The sequence below is a fragment of the Tachypleus tridentatus genome, chromosome 13, assembly GCF_004210375.1.
Source record: "Tachypleus tridentatus isolate NWPU-2018 chromosome 13, ASM421037v1, whole genome shotgun sequence".
NCBI lineage: Eukaryota > Metazoa > Arthropoda > Merostomata > Xiphosura > Limulidae > Tachypleus > Tachypleus tridentatus.
This window is the reverse complement of record NC_134837.1, coordinates 199,160,649-199,180,970: the sequence shown is the minus strand read 5'-3', so window position 1 is coordinate 199,180,970 and position 20,322 is coordinate 199,160,649. Positions and strand designations below refer to the sequence as shown.

General features: G+C 33.0%; 1 protein-coding gene across 2 annotated transcripts; it reads left to right on the top strand.

Moving 5' to 3' along the window:
• Positions 1–217: 217 nt before the first annotated feature.
• Positions 218–19,647, top strand: LOC143237319 (putative E3 ubiquitin-protein ligase RNF144A-A). Of its 2 annotated transcripts, none has more exons than XM_076476433.1 (9): positions 218–320; positions 10,560–11,203; positions 12,742–12,843; positions 14,052–14,112; positions 14,306–14,418; positions 14,925–15,016; positions 15,335–15,479; positions 15,825–15,914; positions 18,721–19,647. In XM_076476433.1, the coding sequence occupies exons 2-9, from the start codon at positions 10,598–10,600 to the stop codon at positions 18,877–18,879; spliced, it is 1,368 nt and encodes a 455-aa protein (XP_076332548.1). In that variant the 5' UTR covers positions 218–320; positions 10,560–10,597; the 3' UTR covers positions 18,880–19,647. The 2 variants fall into 2 exon arrangements, with proteins under 2 accessions (XP_076332548.1, XP_076332547.1); XM_076476432.1 differs by lacking the exon at positions 218–320 and adding an exon at positions 7,289–7,446.
• The last annotated feature ends 675 nt before the right edge of the window (positions 19,648–20,322 follow it).

Here is a 20,322-nt window from a genome sequence, read left to right as displayed (position 1 = left end):
AAGCTCACATTATAAACTAAATAAAAATGCAATTACCACATTATTAAAAAAAATCGGGTTCGTGATCATTCCTAGCTGGTTTAAACCGCTTTTTACACGTTTCGGTTGAGTAATGCAGAGCTAATCATTGTTTTTTTCAATCTATTAAAACGAAGCCCAAAACGCTCTTACATCAGATGTTTCATATTATTAAAAGGTTGTATAATAATGTAACAACTATTTTATTAAACTGTTTTTGTAAACTTCACGTGACATTACTGCGCAACTATCCGGGGTAGCCGTTACGAATTTGAAGTTATAGGCCAGACGAAAGGGTGCTTGTAAGTCAAACTCGTATTCTGACATATCGTGAGCTTTTTTTTTTAACCAGCGAATACACTTATATCATAAATATTAGTCTTCTAGATACATTTCTGTGTTAACACAATATAAATATTAGTCTTTAGATACATTTCTGTGTTAACACATCATAAATATTAGACTTTTAGATACATTTCTGTGCTAACACATCATAAATATTAGACTTTTAGATACATTTCTGTGTTAACACATCATAAATATTAGACTTTTAGATACATTTCTGTGTTAACACATCATAAATATTAGACTTTTAGATACATTTCTGTGTTAACACATCATAAATATTAGACTTTTAGATACATTTCTGTGTTAACACATCATAAATATTGGTCTTCTTGATACATTTCTGTGTTAACACATCATAAATATTGGTCTTCTAGATACATTTCTGTGTTAACACATCATAAATATTGGTCTTCTTGATACATTTCTGTGTTAACACATCATAAATATTGGTCTTCTAGATACATTTCTGTGTTAACACATCATAAATATTGGTCTTCTAGATACATTTCTGTGTTAACACATCATAAATATTGGTCTTCTAGATACATTTCTGTGTTAACACATCATAAATATTGGTCTTCTAGATACATTTCTGTGTTAACACATCATAAATATTGGTCTTCTAGATACATTTCTGTGTTAACACATCATAAATATTAGTCTTCTAGATACATTTCTGTGTTAACACATCATAAATATCAGTCATCTAGATACATTTCTGTATTAACACATCATAAATATTAGTCATCTAGATACATTTCTGTGTTAACACATAAATATTAGTCTTCTAGATACATTTCTGTGTTAGCACGTCATAAATATTAGTCTTCTAGATACATTTCTGAGTTAACACATCATAAATATCAGTCATCTAGATACATTTCTGTATTAACACATCATAAATATTAGTCATCTAGATACATTTCTGTGTTAACACATAAATATTAGTCTTCTAGATACATTTCTGTGTTAGCACGTCATAAATATTAGTCTTCTAGATACATTTCTGTGTTAGCACGTCATAAATATTAGTCTTCTAGACACATTTCTGTGTTAACACATCATAAATATTAGTCTTCTAGATACATTTCTGTGTTTACACATCATACATATTAGTGATCTAGATACATTTCTGTGTTTACACATCATACATATTAGTGATCTAGATACATTTCTGTGTTTACACATCATACATATTAGTGATCTAGATACATTTCTGTGTTTACACATCATACATATTAGTGATCTAGATACATTTCTGTGTTAACACATCATAAATATTAGTCTTCTAGATACATTTCTGTGTTAACACATCATAAATATTGGTCTTCTTGATACATTTCTGTGTTAACACATCATAAATATTGGTCTTCTTGATACATTTCTGTGTTAACACATCATAAATATTGGTCTTCTTGATACATTTCTGTGTTAACACATCATAAATATTGGTCTTCTAGATACATTTCTGTGTTAACACATCATAAATATTGGTCTTCTAGATACATTTCTGTGTTAACACATCATAAATATTGGTCTTCTAGATACATTTCTGTGTTAACACATCATAAATATTAGTCTTCTAGATACATTTCTGTGTTAACACATCATAAATATCAGTCATCTAGATACATTTCTGTATTAACACATCATAAATATTAGTCATCTAGATACATTTCTGTGTTAGCACGTCATAAATATTAGTCTTCTAGATACATTTCTGAGTTAACACAACATAAATATTAGTCTTCTAGATACATTTCTGTGTTAACACATCATAAATATTAGTCTTCTAGATACATTTCTGTGTTAACACATCATAAATATTAGTCTTCTAGATACATTTCTGTGTTAACACATCATAAATATTGGTCTTCTAGATACATTTCTGTGTTAACACATCATAAATATTAGTCTTCTAGATACATTTCTGTGTTAACACATCATAAATATTGGTCTTCTAGATACATTTCTGTGTTAACACATAAATATTAGTCTTCTAGATACATTTCTGTGTTAGCACGTCATAAATATTAGTCTTCTAGATACATTTCTGAGTTAACACAACATAAATATTAGTCTTCTAGATACATTTCTGTGTTAACACATCATAAATATTAGTCTTCTAGACACATTTCTGTGTTAACACATCATAAATATTAGTCTTCTAGATACATTTCTGTGTTTACACATCATACACATTAGTGATCTAGATACATTTCTGTGTTTACACATCATACATATTAGTGATCTAGATACATTTCTGTGTTTACACATCATACATATTAGTGATCTAGATACATTTCTGTGTTAACACATCATAAATATTAGTCTTCTAGATACATTTCTGTGTTAACACATCATAAATATTGGTCTTCTAGATACATTTCTGTGTTAACACATCATAAATATTGGTCTTCTTGATACATTTCTGTGTTAACACATCATAAATATTGGTCTTCTTGATACATTTCTGTGTTAACACATCATAAATATTGGTCTTCTTGATACATTTCTGTGTTAACACATCATAAATATTGGTCTTCTAGATACATTTCTGTGTTAACACATCATAAATATTGGTCTTCTAGATACATTTCTGTGTTAACACATCATAAATATTGGTCTTCTAGATACATTTCTGTGTTAACACATCATAAATATTAGTCTTCTAGATACATTTCTGTGTTAACACATCATAAATATTAGTCATCTAGATACATTTCTGTGTTAACACATCATAAATATTAGTCTTCTAGATACATTTCTGTGTTAGCACGTCATAAATATTAGTCTTCTAGATACATTTCTGAGTTAACACAACATAAATATTAGTCTTCTAGATACATTTCTGTGTTAACACATCATAAATATTAGTCTTCTAGACACATTTCTGTGTTAACACATCATAAATATTAGTCTTCTAGATACATTTCTGTGTTTACACATCATACATATTAGTGATCTAGATACATTTCTGTGTTAACACATCATACATATTAGTCTTCTAGATACATTTCTGAGATAACACATCATAAATATTAGTCTTCTAGATACATTTCTGTGTTAACGCATCATAGTTTTTGATTTGTGCTTAAAACGTTCATTTGTTGTTCACCTTTTGAAAATTAACTGCCCCTCACTATCTGTTATTTTATTTGGTGCAGTACTTACGTCTTTACAGTTTGATACGACTGGGTTCTTTCAAGTAATAACAACAACAAAAAAAAAACACAGTTAACGAACTTCATGTTTTATTTTCCAACAGTGATATGTTAAGCTGCACCTCAAATTCTGACAAATGAGCGATATTTGCATGTTATAGTCAAATACATAAAAAAATCACAATAAGCAACCGGATTCTAGCGGAAGGTTAAATATTCATGCTTTTGATTAATATGAAAATTTGTACTTTCTCTGTTTTAGAAACTTTGTTCTAGCTTTTGCAGTCAAAATTCTTAATTACTGGTGGCTGGAATTTGTCATTCACATTTTTTTCTTGCATCTGAACATAATTTATAGTTTCTTCCGAAAACGTTTTGGCCATTTTGGATACAGTACAATTTTTAAACTACCATGCTATTATTATAGGCTTAGCGTTGCCTTCCGCATAATGTTTTTAGACTAATTATCATACTAATTTGCTATATACTTACTAGTAATGCATACTTTTTGTGAGATATTTTCAAATGTCGTGGAAACACTGTTAGAGGTTGGATCTGTTGGTTTCACCTTCTTCACCTATTCGTTGCTGAATTGTCTGTCATGGGTTGGTACTGAAAGCGTCGACCCACCTATAATCAGGTTGGAAATAATAATATTGTTACCTAACAAAGTAAACCGTTATACACGTGTTATTTATCACTGTTATTGCATTAAGTGAACCTTTTAACTCTATTCATGCATGATATAATGAATTATTTTATGTCATTAATTTTGTTTCTTTTTTATTTTACCTCATTACTATATCTGTTACATAATACAATTGTAATGTGTTCTGGTATAATTTGAGCAATGTTTGTTTGTTTGTTTTTGAATTTCGCGCAAAGCTACTCGAGTGTTATCTGCGCTAGCCGTCTCTAATTTAGCAGCGTAAGACTAGAGGGATGGCAGCTAGTCACCACCACCCACCGCCAACTCTTGAGCTTCTCTTTTACCAAAGAACAGTGGGATTGATCGTCACGTTATAACGCCTCTACTGCTGAAAGAGCGATTATGAGTTTATGAGTCGACTGCCTTAACCATCTGGCCATGCCAGATCCCGAGGTGGAGGTGGTTGAAGGTGGGTCGAACACAGATAGCCTGTTATATAGCTTTATGTTTTGTAACAGGCACGTTAAACTTGGGGAAAATTATCTCCACGCCCATAAAAAATAATGATGATGACGAAGCTAACAGCATGAGATATTTGATTATTTCTGGAATATTCTTTCTTTCGGGTTATTTGAAAGTCATGCAACTGTGTCCACATAACAAAGCTCGCATTAAAAGATCGTAGCTTATCTTTGAAGATCAAAAAGCGCCCATATTGTGTCCGTCCCATTTAAAGATCAAAAAGCACCCACTACATCGTGTCTGTCCCATTTAAAGATCAAAAAGCACTCACAACATCGTGTCTGTCCAATTTGGAGATCAAAAAGCACCCACATTCTATCTATCCCATTTAAATGTCAAAAAGAACCCATATCGTGTCTGTCCCATTTGGAGCTGCAGTCCTTGTATGTAAGATTACATCACAAATTACTGTTTCGTCAGAATATGGGTGAGGGTTAATGACTGATTTTGGTCGAATGAAAATGTGATTGGTATTCCCTGATATCCTTAAATGGAAAAAAGTTTAGATGAAAATAAAGCCTAGTATGCATCATGTTGTCCACTTAATAAAGCCTAGTATGCATCATGTTGTCCACTCAGGAATTTCGTCACCTTTTATCGAACATTTGCAAAATTTTCTATACAGTTTCGTTGTCTGCCTAAAACTTCGCCGCAACAAGAAATTGTGTATATTTCTCCTAAGATCTCCCCCTTTCCTAAAAGAGGAATAAAAAATTTGTTGATAGAAATCACGGAAAAGTTGACATGAGCTGATATTGAGGTGGTGCCAACCTCTTCAAGGCTGATATTGAGGTGGTGCCTACCTCTTCAAGAATTCTCATACATTCCTGATAGCATGACTTACATACCAAAAGTTCTTTTTGTATATAAAAATATAGATTTGCATTATGATAATTATAAACAAGTTGCTATCAAAGTAAGGTGACAACTTAAGTCGGAAATAAAAACTAAGGTACAGTTAATCGAAGCTGATTCTACAAACAACTTAATAAATGTAAATCAATATACTCTGAGGATTTACAACACTAAAATCAGGGGTTCGAATCCCCTCGGTGGGCTCAGCAGATAGCCCGATGTAGCTTTGCTATAAGAAAACATATACACAAATAAATCCTTATGAGAATTATAAAAGATGTACTGAACTTTTAGTTGTAATACCCTCACTATTAATTCTGTTTAGTTTTTACCTCGCAATCTAAGGGTTGGAATCGCGTCAACATCCTCGCTCTTTCATAATGCAGGGGCATTATATTGTGTGGATCAATCCCACTAATCGTTGTTAAAGAGTGATCCAAGAGTTAACGGTGAGTGATGTTGGCTAGTTGCCTCCCCCTACCCTCCCACCAGTCTACCATTCCTAAATTAAGGGATAGACGCAAACAGCCTTCGAGCAGCTTTGAGCAAGAAACAACAGAATAAACTCAATTTGCGGCTTTGAGCCCAAGAACTGTGACTGGCCATACAGTGGCGTGTTTAGGTAGGGACTGGAAGGGGCTTAGCCCCAAGGCCCATGGTCTTAATGGAGACCCATTGATAATTTTATTTTATGTAAAATTACATGGAATGTAGGCCCCATAAACATTATTAGCCCCTGGGCCCACACAGTCCTAAATCCGCTACTGAATATAGAATATGAATTGTGAGGAATATGGCGCTGTAGTTTCAGCTCTAAAAATATTCAGGTCCAACCTTCGCAGTACGTAGTCGTTCATCGAGTGTTTTTTGATCGCCGGCTCTACACCTGTACTTAAAAACCTAGTTTTAATTCAAATGTATTTATATTTTATCAATCTCACCTCCAGTTTTCAATTATTGAACATTAATGTGCGTTTTCCACGCGTTTTACTTTATTTAATCTAGTCTGTTAAGTAAATTCGTTTTCGTATCGTGCCAGTTCAAACCAAATCACTTTCCTTTTTAACAGTTATGTTCTTAAACCTTTCGTGATCAAACCCGGAATACCACAATGCCATTTTAATTCGAACAGTTCATGACGTCAAAAGCAACATTATTTTCGGTTTTTGCGGCTCACTATCAGTACATGTAATGAGCTGTTAGCGCTCCCTCTTGGCCTGGCATGGCCAAGCGCGTAAGGCGTGCGACTCGTAATCTGAGGGTCGCGGGTTCGCGCCCGCGTCGCGCTAAACATGCTCTCCCTCCCAGCCGTGGGGGTGTATAATGTGACGGTCAATCCCACTATTCGTTGGTAAAAGAGTAGCCCAAGAGTTGGCGGTGGGTGGTGATGACTAGCTGCCTTCCCTCTAGTCTTAAACTGCTAAATTAGGGACGGCTAGCACAGATAGCCCTCGAGTAGCTTTGTGCGAAATTCCAAAACAAACAAACCGCTCCCTCCCCACCTTACGTCACAAAATATTTTTGAACAATGAATGCCTCCTTTCTCGTTACATCTGACTCGACAGGAATGTAAAGTACAAATAATATATCTCATGATGAACTTGGTGAAAACTAGAATACAGCGCAGACGCAATGGAAAACATTAGGTGCTCAGCCAATAAGAAGCAACTGCGAAGCAGTAGAGGCTCGCTTTGTTCACGTGCTAACGCCGTGTTAAAACTATTTCTGCTCTAACACAGTATGACTCGGTGTCAGAGCGTGTGGGTTGTTAGAGTGTAGGTTGTTTGGTAAACTTTATCTTCCTTCGGTCGTAAGTTGTGAAACGGAAACAGCTTTACAGGGACTTTTTTAGACATTCCAACCAAAGAGACGTCGTCCAATTGGAACTAAGTATTAACGCTATGTACTTTTTGTCTAATTTATGAGTTATTAATGAATTCAAAAGCATATTAAATATCCTTGATAAACAACGATGATTAGGAAACGTAGGACTATAATAATATTAACACTTTAATTTTGTTAGATACAAATAACAATACTTTATATCTATAGAACATCAAGTATTGTCGCAGGCTCAAAGGGTAGTGATTGTCTTTCTCGATTCTTGATGACGAGAAACCCAGTTGAAACAACAATGTATCTCAGTACGGATGGTACAGGTTAACCTGAAGATGACATAAGAAGGACGAAATGTTGTTCTCTGCTTTATTAGTAAAAGTGTTAACACCACTACGAAAAGAAGTTTCTAGTGCTGATTTCTTCAAGCCCGTTCCCCTGGCTGTGGTTTCGCTAGATAGTAGATAGGGACAGTGGGAATCTCGTTAATCCATTCATTAATGGATTTAAATGGCAATTTCATTTAAATACAAAATTATTAGCCTAATATTAATAACCTTTCAAGTTGCTCTGGGGCCTATTAGGCCCCACTTTTCGTAGGAGTGTTAATATCCATACCAGCCATTCTGAAGTTCAGGATAGTGATTTGTGTTTTATTAATTTTGCTTTAATTAAGCGGTCCTGTCTCCTATAATTATGTATTTTAGACTAAAATATTGTTTTCGTAGTACGGTTTCTCATTATTGGGGTTTTGGTTTTGATAGACCAGGGAGGGTCAGGTCCACTTGGACCTCTTCTTTTTAAGCACGCTTTACGTTTGTATTTTGGTTTGAATTTCGCGCAAATTTACACGAGGGCTACCTGCACTAGCCCTCCCTAATTAGCAGCGTAAGACTATAGAAAAAGCAGCTGGTCATTACTACCAACTCTGGGGCTACTCTTTTTACTAACGATAAGTGAGATTCATTGCCACGTTATAACATCCACAAAGCTGAAAAAAGCTAATATGTTTGGTAGGATGAGGATTTGAACACGCAGTCCTCGGATTGCGCTTGTATTTACTCGTACGTTTGAATAGCTCAAATTATTATTCATATAATGAATCGCAATTGTATTATTTTTTTTTATTATTACAGCATTGTTTCCTGATGTGGACATTTTTAATCTGTTATAGAAATGTGTTTGAAGTAAGAATGCGTATATAAAAGCCCTCGTTATTAAAAACGACAATGGAACATCGCAGTTGAGAAACAAACAAACAACACCAAAAACAAAAATGAAACGGCTGTTTGATAATATAATACAATAGATGAATCTGTGTATATTTTCACTTGAGTATTTGCCCAATGTGAGGTTCTAATACAGTATTTTATACACATGCGTAGTACTGTCACTGAGTGCGTGAACATGCCTCTCGCTGTTGTGGCTACAAATTACTGGTGTCAAATTGCTCGGGAGATCTTGACGAACTTTGCATTATACCAATATCGTTAAAATTGTGACTTTTTGTTCATACACATGCGTAGTACTGTCACTGAGTGCGTGAACATGCCTCTCGCTGTTGTGGCTACAAATTACTGGTGTCAAATTGCTCGGGAGATCTTGACGAACTTTGCATTATACCAATATCGTTAAAATTGTGACTTTTTGTTCATGCACAGTGTCCTGTATTATCGGGACTTTCATTACGTAAGAGGAACTAGTTTGCAACGCCGCAGCTTGCATATTCTTTCATAAGTTTATGTTTGATGTACTCAAACTTTCTAGTAAATATTAGTCTAACTGTTTTTACGTAACGAAAATAGTTAGTCTTTCGCATATATATATATACACAAAGTCCACAAAATGTACATGTTCAACATTCCAGTAAGGTCATTCCAAACTGACTTTGTTTTCATACAAATATCATAATTACTCCGAAGTTGTTTACTGATAAGATAGAAAAGGCACGTGACCTTGATGCATCTCTATTTCATTCAATTGGATGGAAGGTAAGGCGTACCATTGTTAGCTTTATTTTGCGCAGAGCAACTGGGCTAACTGCGATCTGTACATCGCAGGGAATCGAACCTCGTATTTTCAGCAGTGTTGACTCATACCTTACCACTGACTGCCGGAGGACGGGTATTTGTTTGAAAAGTTAGTGTATTACACCAGGGTATAGCCCTCGAATAAAAGTTAATTTATTACGCAGTGAGGAAGAACTCTTACATTGTCCAGATTGTTGGAATGCAGTGTCCGTAGTTTCAAAACTAACTATTCTATTTCTTAAGGGGTCTGGCATGCTCTGGTGATTAGGACGCTCGTATCGCAATCTGCTGATTGCAGGTTGTAATCCTTATAACTGAACATACACACTCGTTTAGATAGCATTCTAATGTTAAGGTCAATCCCACAATTTGTTGGTAAAAAAGTAGCACAATGGTTAGCGATGAGCGATGTTGACTATCTGCTATCCCTCTAGTCTGTCACTGCTAAATTGGAAATGGGTAGCACAAATAAATCCTAAAGTAGCTTTGCTCAAAATGCGGAACAAATGAAACTATTTCGTAAGTCGCATTAGCATCAAAACATAGGCCCGGCATGGCTAGGTGGATTAAGGCGTTCGACTCGTAAGCTGAGGGTCGCGGGTTCGACTTCCTGTCGCACTAAATATGCTTGCCCTTTCAACCGTGGGAGCATTATAATGTGACGGTCAATCCCACTATTCGTTGTTAAAATAGTAGCTCAAGAGTTGGCGGTGGGTGGTGATGACTAGCAACCTTCCGTCTAGTCTTACTCTACTAAATTACGAACGGCTAGCGCAGATAGTCCTCGTGTAGCTTTGTGCAAATTTCAAAAACAAACAAACAAGCATCAAATCGTTTCATTAGTTACTGTAAAATATGACTTCAGCAAGTAAGACCCCATTTTTTATACAATAAAAGCATCGTTTTTCTTCTATTCCTTGCACACTAATTAATACTCACTGTTTTTTAACTGAAATAGCTGTATTTTTAATACTTTTCAGGCTCCAACTCACTGATCAACTGACTCCATATTTTTTAACCAAGATAGGACAGGATAGGGACTTGTTTATAAAGCAACTTTTTTTTCTGATAAAATTAAGAATTTAATGATGTCACCTGCAGTTGAAAATGGTAAAAATGGAAGATTTTCTTTTCCAGAAGAAGGAAATAACCCTTCTAGGACAACTGCTCGATTCATGCTACACAATTGGTCTTTCTGGCGTGAAGAACAGAATAAAATGCGTGGGCTTCTAAAATCAAAATCGGCTGAAGAACGCCATGAAATGGAGAAGAAATTGGTTCCTAAATCAAAATCTTGCAATACTGGTGTTGCTGCTTACCTAATATCATCAAAAAACAAGTCATCCTCACTGATTTTAAAGACGGTTCCAACTGCGGTTAAAAAGTCCACAACACCACGTGATCAACAACGTTTAAAAGTACCTTCAGCGTACAGAATATTCAATACATCCTTTAGTAGTGATGATATTTGTAAATCTTGGTCCTCACCTAATTTTACGTCACACATTAGTCAGCCCCACATACAGGTGAATTCTAAAAATCTTGGCTTGTCTTCCAGTCGGGTCCACGACCTCGGAAAGAACCCTCACTCGGTATCGGATCTATTAACCACAGCAGCCAAAAGCAGTAAGGACTTATCGGCCATTTCTCTTCATAACGATTCAGGATTTTATAAAAATGGTCAAACAAATCGTTTAATTCTTTGTAAACTTTGTCTAATGATGATACCTCAGGGGGCACTGTATCAACTTAAAGAGTGTGGATGCCTTTTCTGTGAAATGGTAGGTCAGAACATTTATTTCGTCTGTTTACCTGCATGTTTATTTTTGTTTCTACATTTTAATACCGATAATTTTAAGCAAAGTACCTGGTGCAGCATTCTTCGTGTTCATTGTGAATAAAAAAAGTCACGGATGCAAATATTTTGTTGTTCAACAGGTTATGAATGACTCGTTGTGTTTTAAAATAATTATTCCGTCTGTGTTTAAAAACTAACAGACGTAGTTATAACTTTAGTTTTCCATACTATTGTATTTTATGCTCTTGTGGTTTTACTTTAGATGTTCCTATTGTTGTTGTTTAGAGATATTCTGACATCACGTTAGGGTGTGACATGATGACTAGAAGCTTCTTGAGAGTTTAGGAAGTGAATTTCATAAAAAAAAAAAAAAGTTAAGGTAAATCAGGCTATGAGTAAGATTAATTTCTCATAGGATATCGATATTCAGTCGTTAGCTCACCAAGTTTATTAGTTTTGTGAATTTCATGTTTGTGTTTCAACAACAAAATAGAAAAAAAAAAAAAGTGTTACACCCACAAGAAAAATCAGCAAGTAAGTGAAATTGTTGTATTAGCATCTACTGTGAACTTGCGCATATCGGTGAACATCAATTAGGCCAAGATGTAGAATTTTATGGTCAAAAATTAAAACTTTTGTTATCATTAAGTGTTATTTTTTTTTGCTAGTTAGTTCAAAAGAATCTATGCTTATTCAACATAGTTAATGATTATCTGATCTAAGTAACTTTTATGTTTTTGTACTGCTGGACTCATTTCTTAATCTTTCAAAGACTCCAGGTATTAAGTAAGTCGCAATCATCAGGTGAAATAAACTGCCCATTACAAATCAATAATACAAACGTCCAAGTTCTTGTGCCATTCTTCCACATGATCAGTGCATGGTTTATGAATCATTCACATGGCCAACAGCTTGTGTATCATTCTTGAACTTGCCTGGAACCGATTCTTTTAATATTTTTTTTTCCATGAAAAGTAGCATGTTTAATTTTGCTATTGCCCTCATATTTTCATTATATGTATGTTCTGTATTTAATATTTGTTCTCGTATTAGTTTATTCAAATATTTTTCATAGTTTTTCTTTTTCATCTGCTATTTTTAGTTATTTTTATTTGTGTATGATTTGTTTGAAAATTCCAATTGTTTTGTTTATTTTTGAAATATTATATATCTCATTGGGTGTCTTGAATTGGTGCTCATAAGTAAAAATGATTTGTAGTTTTGTTAATATATTTCAAAGTATGTTGAACTAGTTACTTACTCAGTTTTAGACTGTGTTCATTTGATGTTGAATCTTTTATTAAAAAGACTGAAGTTGACTTCGAATTTATCTTTGTCAGGTGGATGATGTGAAATTAATTACATGCTCACCCTTATGTAATAAAACCAGAGTGACTGTAGAAAATTCTGTTAATAGTCTTCATTTGGAAGACTGCATATGAGTGAGATAGGTTAGAGAACCAAATTCATTAATCTTTACTAAAGTCTGTATGATACATTAGAAGGTTTTATTCTGTGTAGTGTCTACAACAGTACTTGACTGTCAACATTCAAGATGGAAATGTGGTTATAACTTGTCCTGATGGAGAATGTAGGAAAGCAGCTAAGATTCTGGTGTCGGAGGTATGTTGTATAAGGTGCGAGTAAAAATGTATGCCACTGAAAGAAAAGCTGTTAATGTGCTTGTTCTGTCTAGTATTTGTTAGTTCATATACTCTTTGTGGTTCTCTATAATATTGATCTTACTGATAGAAGAAAGCAACAGGGTTTCTATGAAATTTGGTAATATTGTGGAAAAATATCGTCATAAACATTTGTCTTGGAAGCCCTTGAAACAAATGACTGTTTGTTTTTTAGCAGTGACCCTAAAATTTCAGTTTCAGTAAAAAATAAATTCCATGAAATGATTGATTAATTTAAAAAAAAAACTGTTACCAGAGTTGATTTGTTTTTTGGGTTGTGCTGTTTGGAAACTCGTGCCTTTCCAGACTCTAAACTGTTTCGATGTTCAACGGTGACCACATCTTGACAAAGAAAGTCCAAAATTAACATTGTATGGCAGTACTCATGAGTGCTGGAAAATTTTCTGAGTGCTTATTATTATTATTATTTAAGATACTGACTAATTATTAGATATGTTTAGTTATGTTTGTTTTAAAACAAACTTTTGTTTTTCTTCTACCTAAACAATGTTCTGTGAAAAGATGCTCAAATGTGTGAACTACTTGTTTGTTATTACTCAATTTCTTGTATTTCTTCTCTAAATCAAGTGGATTAAGAGTCAAGAAATTAACTCTTTTATTTCATACTTCAAATAAATGTTTTAATTCGCTGCCTGCAAAATTTGGTTTTCAAGGAATCTACCATCATGTGTAAAGAAATGCAGCTTCTTTCAATGTTTAAAGTAATACAAAGAGTCAAATTCTTACTATTATGTTTTGGTAGATAATTCACACTTTTGGGAATTGGCTTTAAAATTAGTTGCACAGTGAAATGGTTAAGATGTACCTGTTTTGATAATGTTGTTGTTAATGGCTTTATTGTAAAAATATATGTGTATTTGGTGAGTTTGGAACATAGAAGTTTTCTAAGGAATTTAGAGTTTTATGGTGTACACAAAATTATGGGATTGTTGAAATTAGCAGGTCAGAATTTTGTTTTTGGTAAAGAATAAGTACAATGTGTTGACACTGAGAGAAATCAAATTCAAGAAAAATTTGAGTTTGCTTTAACACTTGAATTACTTTGTTTTGGTATCATTAAGTATAAATTATTAACAACAATGTAGTTCCCACTACTACTTCATTCTGATCTGTGACATTTATTTTTAGGTAGAAAAGTTTGTGGACCCAGCAGTTTATAAACAGTTCAAAAGATTTAAACTAAATAGAGGTAAGTTAGATGTGAATGTGCTTTATTGTTATTAAAATAATTCTAATGTAAACTAACATTACACTTTCTGATTTCACAGTAAAAGGTCTTAATGGACTAGTTTTGAATATTGTGGTTACAAAAGTAGATGTGGATCCTACAAGACTTAGAAACATTTACTGTGATTGACTCTTTGATTTAAATATGATCATAGAAGTAGAACTGGATCCCACAAGAACTTGGTGTCCTGGAATAAATTGCGAGACAATATGTTATGTTAGGCCTACTGTGAAAGGTGAAGAGAGCGTTGCTGTTTTCTGTTCTAAGGTAAGTGTATTCAGGTCTTTGAGTGCTTTAAGGCATAGACATATTTACAAATAGACATCTTTTATAGGTTATAAGCAAAGCAGAAAAAGCTTAAGTTTCACTTAAATAAAGCAATATGTTGTTGGATATTACATTTTAATAACCTAATTATCCTGATAATGTCATTGTCCTTTTGTAAAAACCTGATGTAGGTAACCTTTAGCTCTTAACATTTCACAAGAAAGCTGATGGACACAAAAGTTAACTTTTGTCTCTGATCACAGAAGTTTTATAGTTTACATACAAATATCAGTTTGTTATTAAAATGTGTTTTAAATAGAGCAGTTAGTACCAGTTTTAGTTTACTGTACTACTTCTTTTCAAATTATAAATTTGTTTCAGGGATCAAACATTTTAAATATGGTAAATTTGAGTTTAATTTCTAAAGTATTGGCAACTGTTATTTTATACAAATAAGTCAATTTATACACATGATTGTAGAAGATTTGATTTTGTTTCATTTGCAGTGTGGCTTTACATTTTGCTCTGTGTGTAAGGAAAAGTGGCATCCATCTAAGACCTGTGATGAGATGAAGAAAAATACCAGAGATGAAGAGGAGTAGGTCTTGCCCTCTAGTTTTTGTTTGGAATTTGCATGTGCAAGTTAAATGATTTGTTATTATTGATTAATATTAAATAAAGATGTACTTTATTTATAGTTTGGAATAACATCACCACTAAGTTTTATACTGCTTCAGACATATTAAAACATTTGGTTTATCTCAATCTAGAGTCAAAATATTGTATGTACTATTGTTTTTTTTTTAATCCTTGGTATGAAAATTTTAAAATTATACTCTCCAATTTCATCATATCTATTTTTCTGGCATTCTTTTGTTTTTAATCTAAATTTATCAATTTCATGTTTTGTCTGCAGTCTTCTACTCGTGGATGTTAAAAATTCCAGCATTAAACGTTGTCCCAGCTGTCATATTTTGATTGAACGAGATGAAGGATGTGCACAAATGATGTGTAAAAGATGTAAACATGTTTTCTGTTGGTACTGTTTAACATCACTGGATGTAAGTTGTTGTTTTAGTCTGTATTTTATATATTTCAGTCTTCTTTTATATATATATATATATATGTTTCCATATCCAATATTCCTGTTTACTCTGTACTTGCACTTGTGAATTTCATTGTTGTACTAGAAGTTCAGTAGAATTGGTCACTTATGGTTAGGTTTCTATACTAAACAATACTTATGCTTTACTTTGTTTACAATATTTATGAGTAGCTATGAAAACTTTGCTGTTAAGGTTAAAGTGGTAATATTTGCTAACCACAATGTACGTGTGTATAATCTCATTATTGGTGTGTTAATATGATTGTGTATTGTAACTAGTGTTTTGATTTTTAAACGTTAGGATGACTTTCTCCTGCGACATTACAATAAAGGACCTTGTAAGAACAAACTTGGCCATACCAGAGCTTCTGTAGTGTGGCATCGAACTCAGGTGAGTTTAAAGTGCATGATGTTCTTTTAGTGTTCACTCTGAGCTGTTTTTAAGTGTGTTATCAACTGACTGTGCAACATCTAATGTCATACAGTAAAATGAAAGTTTAAAGCATTGTTTGTACATGTAATAGCAGAATCTGCAGAAAGGATAAGGTTTTTTTAATTACATATTAAATGATAAACAGTGTCCAATATTTTATTATTTAATTGCTGGGAGAAAAGCTTTGTATAATAATTTATATCAGAAATTATAGTTGAAATGTTTAGGATTGTATAACTTTTGTTCATGAAATAAAAAATAAAGGGGAAGAAAGACAAACTACAAATGATAAATTTAATAAAATATGAACAAAATTTCCATAATTTGTTATGAAAAACACATGCAATGTTGAGGAAAGAATGAGTGATTAACCCTGTGTACATGGCAGGGTCAGAGCGCATATCATGACCTTTTGCAGAGTTATGTTAAAGGTTTAATAACTGCTTTGCTTTCCACAATCCATCTGGAGACTAATCAACTATTCTGAATTTTATCAGTTAATGCCTGTGAGACGATTCAATATCAGATCTAACACTGCTCTTAGCCTTCTATGTAACAGCAATATTAAAATGGTTATCACAGAATGTGAAAGTATCATGTGGCATAGCTAAGAAATGCAAACAAAATGAGGAATAAATAAGGTAACCAAAGTACCCCTAGTAACTTCAATAAAGAAATGCTCTTCTACCCTCTGTAAGGTAATTGCCTGTGGTTAGGACCAATTAGTATTGATGGTCACCTAGTACTCCATTTGAACCACATAATTTTAGCTTTAAAATCAGCTTAAGGTTTTATTTTAATATATCTATGCAACTGAGAGCCCTTCTGTAAAACATTCAATTTCTGTTGGAAATTCTAAATCTTTTACCTTAATACATCTTTGTGATCTAAGTGTAGAATCTTTAGCACTGGATATGATTGTTGCATACAATTTCCAAATAGTAAATAATTTTTGATGGCATTACAGTATCTACATAATGACAAACAATGTCAGATGTAGTTCCAATACATTCTGTTCCATTGTGGCTTTACATGGCTTGCATTTGTAAAATGATTTGATTAATTTGCATATTCCATTTCAATATTTTTTTCATCACGGATTATATTCTAAACCATTTTAATATAAGGTACTCAATTCTCTGTAGCAACCAAAAATAAATTGTTTCATTTATTTAGGCAAAGGCATGATACAAAATGAGAAACTGCAAATTTGGTATGTGTACATTTATACTACCTAGTTGATTTCATTTATGTTTATAATATAAAGGTGAAAAGCTGTCTGTCTATCATGCTGATATCTTGACTGTTGTGGTACTGATCAATCATTTTGTTTCACTAAACAATGATGCTTTCTGCCATGATGAGCAAGTTTTTATTTATTTAAATTATCCCAATTGTGTGCACACACACGTGTGTGATGTAAAATGCATGACAAACTACTTTGGATTCATAATTAGATGTGAGGTTAGGTTGGTAGAGATAATGATGAATAATAAATTGAAATTGGTTATATATGGTCCCCATGGTTGGTGTTGCTGGTTCATAAAAATCATAATAATTGGCTGGAATTCCTCAATCTGTTTTGTTTAGTTGCTGAGGAGACAAACTGATGCAACATCATCAAATTTTATCCAGTTAAAACCCTTGCCTACAACTCTGTAATAAATTGCATGTTTTACCCAGATATTTCAGTTTTGAAAGGACAACTTGCATTCAGAAGCCAAGTCTTAACACTTAAGTCCTAACACTACTAAATGTCTTTTTATAAAAAGACATTGAAGCTATTTTTTAGAATTTGCCATATATAATTAAATCTTCTAACTGTGCTCACCTTCAACTTTCGGGTGAATAATGTTTCTCATATAAACAAAAACTGTTTTTCAATTATAAAAGTTGATTCAGTAGGCTTTTTTTTTTGCCTCTCATTACTCTGCTTGTGTAGATATCAGCAATGCAGAAGATGTCATCATATACCTTGAAAGATTGTCTCCATAATTATACATTAGAGCTTGCAACTTTCACAAACAGTTAAACTTTATACCTTAACATATTCATAACAAAGGGGTAACCTAGCAGTTTATTGAGAAATCTTAACCATCATAAAATGCTGCTGTATGAAGGAAAATTACGTTTTCCTGGATAATAAAAAATCTTACAAGTAGATCACTAAAATACATCTTAGAATATTTATTAATTTCTATAATTGAGAACAAATTGATCTGCTTGTGAAAGCACAAGATTTTGAATACAGTTCATGCTGATATGTATGTAACCTTACTTATTAATTTGATTGTTATTAGCACAATTTTCTAAGCTATACCAACCACAGATATCAAAATCCAATTATTTTTAGCGTCTTAACCTACGAATTTACCACTGAATACTGACAAGCACTTGATGACCTTTTATATTATCTTTGTATTTGTTGTAAATACAGACATTAACTGTTGAAAGTAACCACACTGACAAAGTTAGTATATTATTATTAGCCAACTTACCAAGAACCAACATTGTTAAAAGTTATTGTTATATATTCTCAAATATCAAGTTTCTAGAAATAGAAATAAGCACCTTGAAAGATGAGGAATTACACCATTATATGATGACACAGCATAGATGAAAATATCTACACCTGTGATTAATGTTTTTGCTGTGGTCCCATATTAGTTTAATTATTGCAGATGGTTCACACACTTCAGTTAACTATAATTATTTTCTTGCAGATAGCATGTATATTTAATTAAAATAATCTTTTTTGTTGCAGGTTGTGTGTATATGTGCTGGGTTTGGCTTTCTTCTCCTAGTGGCATCCCCACTATTGTTGCTTGGAGCTCCTTGTTTTCTCTGTTGCCAGTGTAAACGTTGTAAACTAATTGATGATAAGTCTGCAGCTGTTGATGGGACTGATTACCAAAGACAATAAGTTATACTAAAACAAGATTGATGATGTGGAAGAAGAATTTACTTGGAATAAATGAAAATGAATTTGTTTGAACTTTGGAGTGAAGTATCAGATGTGCCATCTTCATTAAAACTTCAGGAACAAAGCCCAAGAAATATTAAGTTTTAAAATGTTGGAGATGATTGACAAATATTATATACTTCCATTCTTAAGTGTTGTTTCATGTTTAAAGTTACTTACCAATAGACAATTGAAAAAAAGTTAATACAAGTCAGCTGTGGCTTTCAAATATTTTTCTTCACTTGGCAAGAATCTGTTTTGAAATGTTTTTTTTTAACTTTTGCTACAAACAACGACCAGGTTACATCTGGATCTTGATACCAGTTTCCTATTTCTCTCAAGGTGATTACTGAAGTGAAAGATTTACTTTTAAAACTTGGGTGGGCTGTACTCCTGTATAAACTTTTATTACTAATGTTGATGCAGTTTTCAAGCCATAGTATACCTTAGTCAGTCTTATTTAGCACTTAAACGATCTAATGTTGCTTTGGAAATAGCTGGGCTTGTGGCAAAAAGAATTCTATGTCAAATAACCCTTTACCTCATGGGACCCTGTGAAGTTAGATCTTAGGTTTAAGAGTGTGATTTACTCAAAAACTTTTTTGTGTAACTTCTAATGGACTGTATCAGATAATTAAAACATCATGAAAAAACAATCATTGTACAACCCCAGTATCAACTGGAAAGAAATATTAACCTCTCTAATAAAGGTCTTGTACAACTGTAAAATTATGATGCTTCCTTTGGGATAAGAGTTAATGCAATTCAAACCCACTAGCAACTGGAAAAGACATCTTATCAGGTTAAAATAAATATTTACCAAAATGTGTCACGTAGATCTTTACATTCTCTAATAAAATCCATACTGTCGTAACAGGAGAGTTAAACTTTTACACACTGTTTCTATAGCATGAAAACCATTGTTTACATGTGGAATTAAACAAATAATGGGTAATTTCAGTTGGGCAGTTTTTTTGTACATGTAATGTGTGTGGCATGGTATTAAAACTATTGTGAAAAAACTTTTGCAATTTTAAATGTTTAAAATTTGAACAAAAGCAAAGTCTAGACTGGAGAGATTCATGTGTAGTGCATGAATAGCATTCTTTATAGAAACCAAACCCAATGGTTCCACCCTTGGATCTAGTTTCTTTGTGAAAAGTTTGAACTGTAAACACTTACATTACTCCTTATAGATTCCTGCTACAGTAGTTGGTCTCTCAGTCCAACTAATTACTGGAAGTACAAGAAACAAAAGTTACATTGTAGGGTTCAGGAGACAGAATTTCATAGTTGGAATATAAGTTTGTTTTGTTTGTTTTTTAAAATTAAAATCACCCTGTATAATAAAGGTTAGGTAATGGCCACGTTAACTGCTATCCAGTTTATAGCTGGTTAGTCCAT

Excerpts from the sequence above, each read along its gene's own strand:
- LOC143237319 (XM_076476433.1), top strand. The coding sequence starts at position 10,598 with ATGCTACACAATTGGTCTTTCTGGCGTGAAGAACAGAATAAAATGCGT. Across the intron at positions 14,419-14,924 it reads TTGCTGTTTTCTGTTCTAAG|TGTGGCTTTACATTTTGCTC; the intron begins GTAAGTGTATTC and ends TTTCATTTGCAG. Across the intron at positions 15,480-15,824 it reads ACTGTTTAACATCACTGGAT|GATGACTTTCTCCTGCGACA; the intron begins GTAAGTTGTTGT and ends TTTAAACGTTAG.